Source organism: Rhinatrema bivittatum, chromosome 4, assembly GCF_901001135.1.
Source record: "Rhinatrema bivittatum chromosome 4, aRhiBiv1.1, whole genome shotgun sequence".
Lineage (NCBI taxonomy): Eukaryota > Metazoa > Chordata > Amphibia > Gymnophiona > Rhinatrematidae > Rhinatrema > Rhinatrema bivittatum.
Genome location: NC_042618.1, coordinates 195599193 through 195612665, shown reverse-complemented (window position 1 = coordinate 195612665; position 13473 = coordinate 195599193). Strand labels below are relative to the sequence as shown.

General features: G+C 43.2%; 1 protein-coding gene across 2 annotated transcripts in view; it reads right to left on the bottom strand.

Moving 5' to 3' along the window:
* Nucleotides 1-13473, bottom strand: part of DNAH1 (dynein axonemal heavy chain 1) — a 1058897-nt gene that overhangs the window by 901761 nt on the left and 143663 nt on the right. For both annotated transcript variants that reach the window (XM_029599497.1, XM_029599496.1), the window contains exon 11: nucleotides 733-1031. In XM_029599497.1, coding sequence (XP_029455357.1) covers nucleotides 733-1031 — 299 coding nt within the window. The remainder of the gene's footprint in view (nucleotides 1-732; nucleotides 1032-13473) is intronic.

Below are 13473 nucleotides of genomic sequence, written 5' to 3'. Positions count from 1 at the left end.
CAGGTAAAAGTATGCTTTACTTTTATTCTTTTACTTGCACAAAAAATGGAGAAGAGTTAGGCTGAGGGAATGAAAGCGCATGTGGAGATTTTTTTTTTCAAAACTCTATGTGTATTTTCATGTGTATACTTCTGCACCTGCTCTCATGCAAGTGCAAAGCACACAGATATCTTTGTTGTTGCATTGTGCTCGCCAGCCAAATTTTCAACAATGAGCTTGTAGTGTCACGGGCAGTATTGCTTGCTGCTCTCCCAAAATGGAATACCAAATAAATGTTCAAATTTATTTGGTATTCCTTAAATGTTTAAATACATCAGTAAACGCATGGACTCTTAATATATTATGCATATTCCTTTACTTAGGTGGCATGACTGTGAGATCACTGACAGCACAATGCCAGACATACTAATGAAAGCCTAATAAAGTACAAAAATGTGTCCTTGTACAAGAATCTGATTGCTGAACAAATCATAGCCCCATTGCAGCAGTCTCATACCATTTCTTCCTTGTAATTATTGAAACAGACCTTCCCAATACAATACTGTGAATCTGTATCTTTTATAATTTTGTTACTCCTATTCTGCTTTCTGATATTCTGCAGCCTTTGTTACCTCTGCTGTGACCTGTAACGGCTTCCCCAATGCTGTATTCTGACACTGTACTTCCTCAGTTCTTAGTCATACAGACATTCCCGCAATATGCATTTGGACACAGTTTCTCATTGTCTCTTACTTATATGGGCTGTTGATGAGGTCTTCACCCCACTCCATATCTTCAGTACAATCCAGAACACTGCAGCAGGCATCAAGGATAAACTGAGTAAAGTTGACCAAGGAATCTTGCACCAAGAAGCGCAGGGAATCCTGCAAGTTAAACTTAATGAGTTCCATTAATTGGTGCAACTTAGACATGGAGTACACCTTCCAGCTGGTCTCATGCAAGTTGTACCAGCCTTTGCCCACTTCCCTAAAGCTGGCGCGAATAGCATTTTTCAAAGTAATGATCCAGCTGTCCTTCAAGAATAATTGAACCTGAGAGAAAAAAATAAAACACAGAAACACATTTATTGATCAAAGACAAAAGGAAAGACTAAAGGGGTGGCTGGCAGGTTCAACAGAAAGCACTGACTTCTCAACCAATTAATTTTAGGTTTGTTAGACAACATGTAAGCCAATATGGACTACTCATATTTCCTAGGCCAGTATTGCCACTTCATTCCTTTTCCTTAAATGATGACTGCAGAAGATTGTAGGAAATAAAGTTAGCTAAATTATGTCAGGGGTAATCAGTCTCTTTGCTGAAGGGCTAAAGAATCTGATACCAGAAGACTACATGCGTGATAACAGCAAGGCTAATAACATAGATTACATGGCAGTTTTAAATAGATGTTCGAAGCCTTTTTGCTGGTCTCAGATTTCTAGTTTTAAGTTTTCAGTTCTTTCCAGATATTTTTACCAGCTTCTTTTCCAGATATATCTTGAAAATGACCACACATCCTTACAATCCTACATAGAATTGTAGCTGTGTACCTTCTACCTTAGCCCTTTGGGCAAGAACTAGAGAAAAATGTAAAGCAAATCAATAGCCTAAAACCAATCAGAATTTAGTCTCAGTCTACTTAAATATATGGGGTTTCATGCAAACACAAAGAATATGTCACTCTAACCTATCACTCCTCTCCTTTACTTAATTTTCATTGTTTTTTGTTGTTTCCCCTCTCATCTCATATGTATAATCTATTCGATAGAGGGCTGGCAGGGACAGTAGCAACACAAACAGAATATAACAGAAGATAAGGACTAAGGGGGGATTTTCAAACATTTTCATCCAGATTATACCCCCCTATGAGGAAAGACTAAAGAGGTTAGGACTTTTCAGCTTGGAGAAGAGATGGCTGAGGGGGATATGATAGAGGTGTTTAAAATCATGAGAGGTCTAGAACGGGTAGATGTGAATCGGTTATTTACTCTTTCGGATAATAGAAAGACTAGGGGGCACTCCATGAAGATAGCATGGGGCACATTTAAAACTAATCGGCGAAAGTTCTTTTTCACTCAACGCACAATTAAACTCTGGAATTTGTTGCCAGAGGATGTGGTTAGTACAGTTAGTATAGCCGTGTTTAAAAAAGGATTGGTTAAGTTCTTGGAGAAGTCCATTACCTGCTATTAAGTAAGTTGACTTAGAAAATAGCCACTGCTATTACTAGCAACAGTAACATGGAATAGACTTAGTTTTTGGATACTTGCCAGGTTCTTATGGCCTGGATTGGATACTGTTGGAAACAGGATGCTGGGCTTGATGGACCTTTCGTCTGACCCAGTATGGCATGTTCTTATGTTCTTATTTTGAAAGTAATTTTATGCAGATAAGTGAGCTTTGAAAATGTCTAAGTAAATACCCTGGTACACACATAAAATAACTTACACAAAATTACACACACTCATTGCAAGAAATAACTTGGGCAGGTTAACTTACACGCATACTTTTGAAAATAAAAAAGTATGCACTTAGCTCCCAACGCTACCTGCCCCCCCCCCCCCCTGCCCTCAAAATACCTATCCCCCAGTGCACATAAAATTATGCAAAAAATTGGGTTACAGGCATCCTTTTACACACATTGAGCTCCAGGTCATTTTGTAACAGCCATTTACATACATAAAAGAAATTACTATTTATCTGATAATTTAATTTTCCAATACAAAACCAATACAAAACCCTCACCAATACAAAACCAATACAAAACCAATACAAAACCCTCACCCTTATACACAAAAAAATAAACAACAACAAAATGGTCTGGCTAAACAACACTATTCAACCATACACCACACAAAGAACCCTCAGATCCTCCAACACAGGTCTCCTCTCCATCCCAAATCTCAAAAATGCTCACCTCAATGCAACACGCAAACGAGCCATTACAATAGCTGGCCCTACCCTATGGAACTCCCTCCCCACACATCTCAGAAACGAACCCTCACCACAAGTCTTTAAAAAACAGCTCAAAACATGGCTGTTCTTGAAAGCATTCCCTCCGGATTCCCAACCTTCTCAAATGCATGTTCTTGAAAATCTTCCCACTTGACTCCTTACATGCACTAACGCATAACACCCCCCCCCTCACAACCACCCCCCCTTTCCCTCCCCCCCAATACCCCTCCACCCGCCCTCCACCTCCCCTACCCACCCCTACCCCATTCCCACTCCCTCCCTCTCTCTCCATAGCCTCTGACACCAGACCTAATCGTAACCTAGTCATACTGTATATATTGTATATAGGATATATGCTACAAATTTATACTCACACCCCTATGTATTCATATGTTACAATGTTTTTTATTTCAATAGTTTAATTAATTGTTATCTTGTTAAATGTAAAATAGGGCAGACCTCGCCCTATTCAACCTGTTACCTGGAAACCGATGTGATATCTCGATCGAATGTCGGTATACAAAAGAAATAAATAAATAAATAAATAAATACAGACAGGTGAATCCAAAACTAGTGGGAGACAGAGCAAAGCTGACATCACAGTATATATACCCCTGAGTGACATCAGCCCGCCAGTATTCTCTGCAAAAGCCAACTGTGGACAAACTAACAAAAGCTTAATTATTAACAGATAACCATTCCAGCACTCTGCAAACAGAAAAACACTGAAAGACAGAGTGAAAGAACACTAATCTAGGGACTGGATTGACACCCTCCAGTACCCCCTGGAACTCACAGCCATGCAGGAGACCCATAGAACAAACACTTGGCAGCCAAAGATGGGAAGTTGGAGTCACTTGTCTGAAGTAAGGAAAAGAAAATTATCAGGTAAGTAGTAATTTCTCCTCTCTCAGCGTACAGACAAGTGAATCCAAAACCAGTGGGATGTACCAAACTATTCTCAAACAGGGCAGGAGGCTGCCTGCGGTCCAGTCAAAACTACATGTGCAAATGCTGCATCCTTCCGGGCCTGCACACCCAGGCAATAATGCCTGGAAAAGGTGTGTGAGGAAGACCACATCGCAGTAAGGCAAATGTCGACGGGAGACAATCTAACTTCCGCCCATGACACTGCTGAACCCTAGTGGAATGAAATTTAATCTGACTAGGCAACAGCTGCTCAAAGTCTACATACGAAGCTATGACTACCTCCTTAATCCAGCAGGCCATTGTAGCCCTCAACACCGGCTCACCGTTTACTCCCACCATGGAGAATAAAACAGCCGGTCCATCCTTCCGAGAGGTTCAGAAATCTCTAAATACCTCAAGATATGCCTTTTGACATCCAAGGGCCGTAACAGGTGACATTCCTCCGCATCTCTTGCCCTGTCCAGAGATGGCAGGGAAACAGATTGATTCAAGTGAAAATCCGAGACCATTTTCAGAAGGAACAGTACGCAGCTTTATCACCCCTGGAGTCACTCATAGAAACAGCTCCTGGCAAGAAAAGACCTGTAGTTCGGATATGTGACGGGTAGAACAAATTGCCACAAGAAACACTGTTTTAAAGATCAGTAACCTCAGGGAAAGGTTATGCACATTGGTCAAAAAGTAGGATCCACCAAAAAATCCAAAACCAGATTAAGACTCCACAAGGGCACCGGTAACTGCAAGAGAGGATGAAGATGCTTCACTCTTTTCAAGAAACGGCCCACATTTGGATGAGCTGACAAGGGCCCACCATTCACCTGACCTCGGAAACAGGCAAGAGCCACCACCTTTACCTTTAAGGAATTATGGACCAACCCTTTACTCAATCCATCCTGCAAAAATTCCAAAATCAGCAGAGTCTTAACCGAACAAGGAAGAATGCATCTTCACACAAAGCCCCAAAAACTCGCCAGACCTGTACAGAGGCTAAGGAAGTGGAGAACTTTCTCCCTCGTAGCAAGGTGGCAATCACCGCAGCAGAATATCCACGCTTCAGCAACCAAGCCTTCTCAAGGGCCATACTGTAAGACAAAATTGATTTGGGTCTTCGTGAAGAACAGGCCCCTGCTGTAGAAGATTGCTGTGTGCCGGAAACTGGAGAGGAGAGTCCACCAGAACAGTGGCGTAGCCACGGGTGGGCCTGGGTGGGCAGGTGCCCACCCAACTTAGACCCAGGCCCACCCAACTAGCACCGGAACTGCAAGGCTGTCGCGGGATCCCATCCCCGCGACAGCGAACAAGAGAACCCACGCCTCGCGCGCCATCACGGCACACATGGGGAAGCGCTGCTGCGGCCGTATGGCCAACCGGTCTTCCTGTTCGGGGGGGGGGGGGGGAGCGGAAGCGCCGCGCGCAGCTTCCGCTTCCTCCCCCCAATGCAGGAAAATAAGCTGCCTCTCCTGCTGCCACCCGTTCTCCTGCTATCTTCGGGTCAAACGGCCCGCCGAACTTCCTGTTTGGGGGAGCGGAAGCGCTGCGCACAGCTTCCGCTTTCTCCCCCAGAGCAGGAAGATCAGCTGCCTCTCCTGCTGCCACCGGCCTCCTGCTATCTTCTTCGGGCGTCGGGCCGTACTGCCCGCCGATCTTCCTGCTTGGGGGGGGGGGAGGGAGGAAGCGGACGTTGTGCGCTGCGCTTCCGCTCCCCCCCCCCCCCCCGACAGGAAGTTCGGCGGGCAGTACGGCCCGACGCCCGAAGATAGCAGGAGGCCGGTGGCAGCAGGAGAGGCAGCTGATCTTCCTGCTCTGGGGGAGAAAGCGGAAGCTGTGCACGTGCTTGAATGTGTATGTGTGGATGAGAATGGGAGTGTGTGTGGGTGAAAACTGGAGCCTGGGTGTGTATGTGGGTGAGAATGGAAGCTTGAATATATGGGTGAATGGGAGCTCGAATGTGTGTATGTGTGGTTGAGAATGGGAGCCTGGGTTTGTGGTGGGTGAGAATGGGAGCTTGAATGTGTGTATATATGGGTGAGAATGAGAGCCTGGGTTTGTGTGGGTGGGTTAGAATGGAAGCTTGAATATGTGGATAAGAATGGGTGCTTGAATGTGTGTATGTGTGGGTGAGAATAGTACCTTAAATGTGTATATGTATGGATGAGAATGGGAGCTTGAATATGTGTGGGTGAGACTGGGAGCATGGGTTTGTGGGTGAGAATGGGAGTCTGGGTTTATGTGTGTGGGTGAGAATGGATGCCTGGATGTGCGTCTGTGTGTGCATAAGAATATAAGCCTGGGGAGGGGTGAGAAAGTGAGAACTTGAATGTGAGCTTGTGGGGGGGGGAGAGCATATGAGAGTGACAGCTTGAGTGTGTGAGAGGGAGTCTGTGAGAGAAAGCATGTATGTGTGTGTGTGTGTGTGTGTATGTGTGTGTGTGGAAGGGAAGAAGACAGTAATAGAAGAAAGACACTGAAAAGGAATTAGGAAATGAGCTATAAGGGAAAAAATGGGAAAAAGAGACCAGGACCAACTGATTAGAAAAATACAAAGATCAGACAACAAAGGTAAAAATATATATCTATATTTTGAGATGTTAGCAATTTAAATATAAGCAACACAACCGCTCTCTCAAAATTTATGGACAGGTAGGAGCCGTGTATAAAATCGTAATAATAAGAAGGCTAAAGTACCACAAATCACCGTGAATTATGTTTGTATCATTAAGTAAACCTCATACTTAGGCGTAGATGTGAATGCTATGCTGCATAATTTGGCATTATTTATCAGTAAAAAAACAACTAGTAGACCTGTATGCCTACAGCCCACCCATATTAACCTTGTGCCCACCCAAAAAATCAATTCTGGCTACGCCACTGCACCAGAAGCCTTCGCAGATCTGTATAACACGATCTCCTGGGCCTATCTGGTGACTAGCCTGTGACTTTTGACCCTCTGAACTATTCTGCCCAACATGGGCCATGGGGGAAAAGCATACAGCAGCACTCCTGCATGAGAGCACTGATGCCCAAGAACTTTGGATCTCTCCTACGACTGAAGAATCAAAGAACCTTTGTATTGTGAGAAGTTGCCAATAGGTCCAGAAAACGGAAGGCCCCAGCGAGCCACTATTAGTTGAAACGCCTTGTTTTCCAACTCCCATTCTCCTGGATCCAGAGTGTCTGCTGAGAAAGTCTACTCTTACATTGTTTTTTCCTGCAATGTGCGAGTGGGATAGAAAAATCCAAATGGCAGTGGCTGAGTAATCTGGAAAAAAAGGGGGAGAGAGATGCAACAGCAATGATTATACAGATGAAAGTGATTGAATAATTGAAAAAAAGAAAAAGACGACACAATAGCAGTGATTGTATAACTGAAGAAGGAAAGATCAAGCCAGAGTTTGCAGCAATAGAGGTTACGTAATTGATTTATTGAGAAAGAACATTGATAAGCAGGTTTTTGAAAAACAGAAAGCAGAGTTGCTTACCTGTAACAGGTGTTCTCACAGGACAGCAGAATGTTAGTCCTCACATATGGGTGACATCATCAGGATGGAGCCCAATCACGGAACATATGTCAAAGTTTCTAGAACTTTGACTGGCACCTACTGGGCATGCCCAGCAATGCACTGACCCTGCATCCAGCAGGGGTCCCCCTTCAATCTCGTGTTATAGTAAAAAGTACGTGCGAAAAATAAAATAAGAAAACAAAAACGAACCCAACTCCACGGAGTGGCGGGTGGGTTTCGTGAGGACTAACATCCTGCTGTCCTGTGAGAACACCTGTTACAGGTAAGCAACTCTGCTTTCTCACAGGACAAGCAGGATGGTAGTCCTCACATATGGGAAAGTACCGAGCTGAGGATGCCCGAACAATGCACCAAATGTACCCAAGACGTGCAACAGGCACAACAACAGGGGTGGAAATTTGGTAGGAGGGCATCCTGAATCCTGAACGGGTCAGTGGAAGGATGTTGGGAAGTTAAACAGAAAACAAGTTGCGTAGATCAGACTGGCCAAAGATGGAATCCTGTGTGCCAGCCTTATCCAAGCAATAATGGGCTGCGAAGGTATGGAGAGAACGCCAGGTAGCAGCCTTACAAATATCAGCAAGCAGCACTAAACGGAGGTGTGCTACTGATGTCACCATGGCCCTGACCGAGTGTGCTTTTACATGGTCTTGTAGCGGAATGCCTGCTTGCTGGTAGCAAAAAGAAATGCAAAAAGAAATGCAGGAGAGGGTCTGCTTTCCCACAGGATTTCCCAATTTGAAGGTATCAAAAGAAACAAATAATTGAGTGGATTTCCTGTGGGCCGACGTGCGGTCTAGATAGAAGGCTAGGGCACGTTTGCAGTCCAAGGAATGCAGAGCCTGTTCTCCTGGGTTTGAATGGGGCCTGGGAAAAAAGGTAGGCAGGATAATAGATTGATTGATTGATATGAAATTTCGACACTACCTTTGGTAAAAATGTAGAGTGAGTGCGGAGCACTACCCTGTCATGCAGAATTTTAGTGTACGGCAGGTAGGTAACTAATACCTGCAATTCACTAACTCTACGAGCGGACGTGATAGCGAGAAGGAAAACTACTTTCCACGTGAGATAACTGAGATCACATGAGTGGAGAGGCTCAAACAGAGGTTTCATGAGCCATCCCAAAACCACGTTAAGGTCCCAAGCAGGGGCCGGAGGGCGCAGTGGAGGTTTTAAGTGGCACAAGCCTCTCATAAAGCACGTTACTAAGGGTTGTGTTGAAATAGGAACATCCTCCACGCGGCTACCACACTGATATGCACCCTGATGGAGGAGGTTTTGAGGTCTGCCTTAGACAAGTGCCAGAGATAGTCCAGAACAAGTGAAGGGGGTCTAAGGACAGATGTACACCATACTGTAAACCTCTTCCATTTGGAACAATAAGACCTTCTCGTGGAAGGCTTTCGTGAAGCTACGAGGACTTGAGACACAGACTCTGAAAGGTTAAGAGGTTGAGCATATAGAAAGACATGATTTAATGGGACACCCATATGTGAGGACTACCACCCTGCTTGTCCTGTGAGAAAAAAGGTGATATGGAAGATCTCAATTGACAGGAAGGTAGAGGTTGGGAGTAATTTGAATAACTGATTATTATTCTTTCACTTTTGCTATGAAACTATAAATATAATATGTTAGGTTAACATCATAAGTTGTAATTGCATTTGTAAACTTGTTGCCTTGTACATTGTATTTTTTGAGCTTGTATAAGAACTCTTATGCCTTCATTTTGTATTTGAATATTCAATTTACATGTGATAGAGTATATAAATATTGTTCAAAAGTGTTATTTTATGAGGGGTGGTTGTATGCATGTGGTATGAATGTGGGATATGTATGTAATGTTGGGTATTTATACAATATTGATGTGTTGTATTGTTGTTGAATAAATAAATATTGTCTCTCATTCAAGTTGTTTTATGGTTTACATTGTGTTTGAGAGTCACGTGTAATTATTCCCATTTGTAGTTTCCCTATCGGGAAGACCAGTTCCAGGCGTACCCTAATGCTTACCCGCAGCACCAGGCATGCGGGATTTCACCACTTGCAATCCTGAGTTGTTAAGATTGGCCGAGGCCGGGGACGGAGCCTGAAGGAAGGAGTGCAATCCTTGAAAAAGTTCTACCTAAGAAAAGGCATAAGAATCTATGCCAAAACCAGGGAGAAACTGTCCTGTGCCCACTGAACTACCTTCCCCCACTGGCGACCCTTCAGGCAGCTCTTTTTCCATTCCCGCACCAGGCTGGGAAGAACTAAGCTTAGCAAAATCAGGAGGAGGTAATTCTCTCTGAGCCTCCAAAAGCAGTGACACAAATTTGAGGGAACGCCAGGTTGAGATGCCCGAATACGACAAGTAACACATAGGGCAAGGCCCTTAAGTTTCTTCCCTATGAACACCATAGTCTAGTTTACACAGTGTTGCTGAAGCAAAGCGAACTGTTAGAAAGTTCGAAAAACACTGGAGAAAGAGAAAAGATGCGTTATCTTTGGATGCTTAAAAGGAGGCCATGAAGGCTTACAGTCAATGCTGTTTGACAGCAAAAAGTACTTACTATATGTTTAATTTGGGCCACTCACTTAAGTTCCTAGATCTTTTTAGAATAGTCAAACAACTAACCCAGAAACCTGACTTTGTAGAGTCCGATCTCCCAGACTGTAATATGTTAGCTGATCGCTTTGATAATAAAATCTAATGTCTATAGCAGCAATTAGGCCCAATATCAACCAACCTAGAGTACATATATAAAATTAAAGTGCTAGCACAGTGGTTGGATTTTGATATGGTCTCATTAAAGGAAGTAGAAGCTAGTGCTTTAGGTCTTAAATCAACTACCTCTGTTTTGGATCCATGTCCGTTTATAGTTATTAAAAACGTGAAAGATATTTCTTTTACTAATTATGAGAGAGATGTTTAATAAGTCATTAAGCACTGGCACTTTGCCAGAAGTCTGGAAACAGGCTAGTTAGGCCTATAAAAAAAAAGATGTTAATTTTCCTTCCAATGATTTAACTAATTATCGTCCCATCTCAAATTTACCAACTATTGTGAAAATACTGGAAAAAATAGTGTTAGAACAGTTAGAGGATTTTATGACTGACAGGCAGCTGTTAGACGTGAATCAGTTTGGTTTTCTTAAGAACCATTCTACGGAGTATCTATTATTAAATGTAATGCATACCCTACTTGGCTGCTTAGATCAAAGATTTCTGGAATTTTGATCCAGTTAGATCTGTCTGCAGCCTTTGACTCCTTTCACCATGATATTCTTGTAATGGAATTGGAGGTACTGTATTAGATTGGTTTCGCTCATATCTGAAAGATAGCGTAGAAAGAGTTCAGATTGAATCTAATTACTCTTCATGGCAGAAAATAATGAGGGGCATCCTGCAGGGTTTGCCCTGTCCTCAGCACTGTTTAATATCTACCTGGCCCCCATTGGAGAAATCTTTTACTCATTTAATATTAGATATTTTATATACGCAGATGACATCCAGTTTTTCTCGCCCTGCAGTCCCAATGGTGACTTACCTGAAGTCAAGTTACAAGAAGTTATTAGTCTATTTCAGCAATGGTTAATTGGTCATCATCTATTTCTTAACATGAAGAAAGCACAGATTCTTGGGATAGGAAAGGGGTCCAACTTAATGAGGTCAAAGGAAGTTTGGTTATCCAAAACTCTATCAGGACCAATTCAATCTGAAATCAAGAGTTTGGGAGTTTTTCTAGACTCCAAATTATCCATAAAACAATACATTTGACATGTCACCAGGTCTGCTTTCTATAAGCTACTATAAGTTACTCCCCCATGTTTTTTTTCGGATGATTGTTCAGAGTCTAGTCCTTACTCACCTTGACTATTGTGCTTCCCTGTATATTGGCATTCCTGATAGGTTGACACACGTTTTACAGTTAGTACAGAATGCTTCTGCTCGAGTCATTTCTGGGGCATCAAGGAGAGAACATATAACCCGTTTTGAAAGACTTACATTGGCTCCCTGTTAAATGGAGGGGTAGGTTTAGGCTGATTACCATAGTTTTTAAACTTTTGAGAACAACATCTCCATGTGTACTGAGAAATCACCTTGAGTGGTATATTCCCGGTCATGCTTTGAGGTAACAGGATTTCCTGCTTTTACTTGCCCCTCCAGTTAAAAAAATGTTGATGGGTCCATACTAGAGGGCGGGCTTTTTCCTCAGTGGCAATACATGAATATATTTATATATCTGTAAGATGTTAATTGTTAATGTTGTTTTTTTGTGACTTGTTTGCAATATTTTATAATTGTTTTGTTGTAATCCGCACAAACAGTTGTCTGGAGGCTGCGGAATATAAGATTCTAAACAAATAAATAATAAGCCTAACAGGCATCTGACAACACTGTGCCTATATAGAGCCCAACCTGAGCTCCCTCAGGATACTCAGATAACGCGTGCATGTGTATGAGCACTGCATGTGCGTGGCACAAAAGGCGCATGCGTGCGCACACAAAAGGGTGCCCTGGGAGGAGTTCCTATGCTCCTAACTAGGCACCTAGCTAGGCGCCTAACTAGGCACTCAACCAAATGCAGAACGAGCCGCACAGTCGGGCGCACTAGGATAATCTGCCGAAAACTGAAGAGGGCAGTCTGCGTCGCACAAAATAACACGCAAAAACTTTGCTGCAGTCTAACACGCAGCAAACCAGTCAAGCCTTGAAGTGGGATCTAGCCGCAAGGGCTGCTCAACCTGCCAGGCTGCCCCTGTCCCCTGAACTCCACCAGAGGTGGGAACGACCGTGTGGATCATGAACCGAGCACAGAAACAGGGAGGCAGAGGAGGAGGAATCCCTATTCAACTCCCCTTCTCTTCATCTTGTTTTTTTTTTTTAACAATACCCTTTACCTGAGCTCAGCCTATCTCAGCTGAGTACAAGGTCAGTCCCTGGCTGTGAGGGGAGAGGGCATAGACCTTCACCGCTATGCTTGGCTTCCTGAACTCACTTGCTTTTCAGCTGATTTTTGTTTTTTACAGCTAAGCCCACGCCAGTTGAAAAACCAGCTACCAGACCAAGGCACACCTCTGAGGGACTACAGAAATCACCTCAGGAGTTCTCAACTGAGGGAAGGACCGTAAGGTATCACCACAGGAGTGGGGCAAATTAAATTTCCTCTTCTTTTCTCCTTCAAAACTATAGAGCAATCTCCAGTAGGGAGATGCACGTCCACCATCTGCTGGAGACGGAGAATACTTGCAGGCTGATGTCACTGCAGGGGTTTATATACTGAGATGTCAGCTTTGCTCTATTTGCATCTGCTGGTAGAGATGCATAACCCACTACTTTTGGATTTACTTATTTATACACTAAGAAACCATGTTTTATGCACATAAATGGCTTTCAAAATTCAGCTCTGTACGTCCATATATATATCCATCGAGTCTGTAAATACAATTCCCATGGCATTGCTTTAGGTCCCAGTTGATCTCTGTCTTCCCCTTCACTTCTTTGTAACTACAGATTCCCTGTGCTTATGTCATGCCTTCTTGGATTGTATTATTGTTTATTTATTTGTGAGTTTTTATAATCTGGTTTACTATTTTCTCCACTGTGAAATTATAACATGCATTTACCACCCCTTATGTAAAGCAGACTTGCTTACCTATAGGAAAATTGGTTCTTACCTGCTAATTTTCGTTCCTGCAATACTACAGATCAGTCCAGACCAGTGGGTTATGCACTCCCACCAGCAGATGGAGTCAGAGAGCAAAGCTTCAAGGAACTGGTATGCCAAGTGTGCCACCTGCAGCTCGTCAGTATTTATCGATACCCAAGCAAAGTATAATTGACAAAAAAAACATCTAATTCCCAAAACAAGGGCGAACAGGAAAAAAACTCCCTCAAGGGACCGAAACAAATGACCCCAATACCTGAAAATCAGGTTTGAACCACGGTTCATAACAAAAACCAGATTATTATAGAATAATCCTCATAGATTCCCTATGTACAGTAGCTAACGTTAGGTAAATCAGTCTTTTGGCAGTAGCACCCGGGCGGTATCCTGGACTGATCTGTGGTCCGGATCCCTAACATCCAGACAATAATGCCT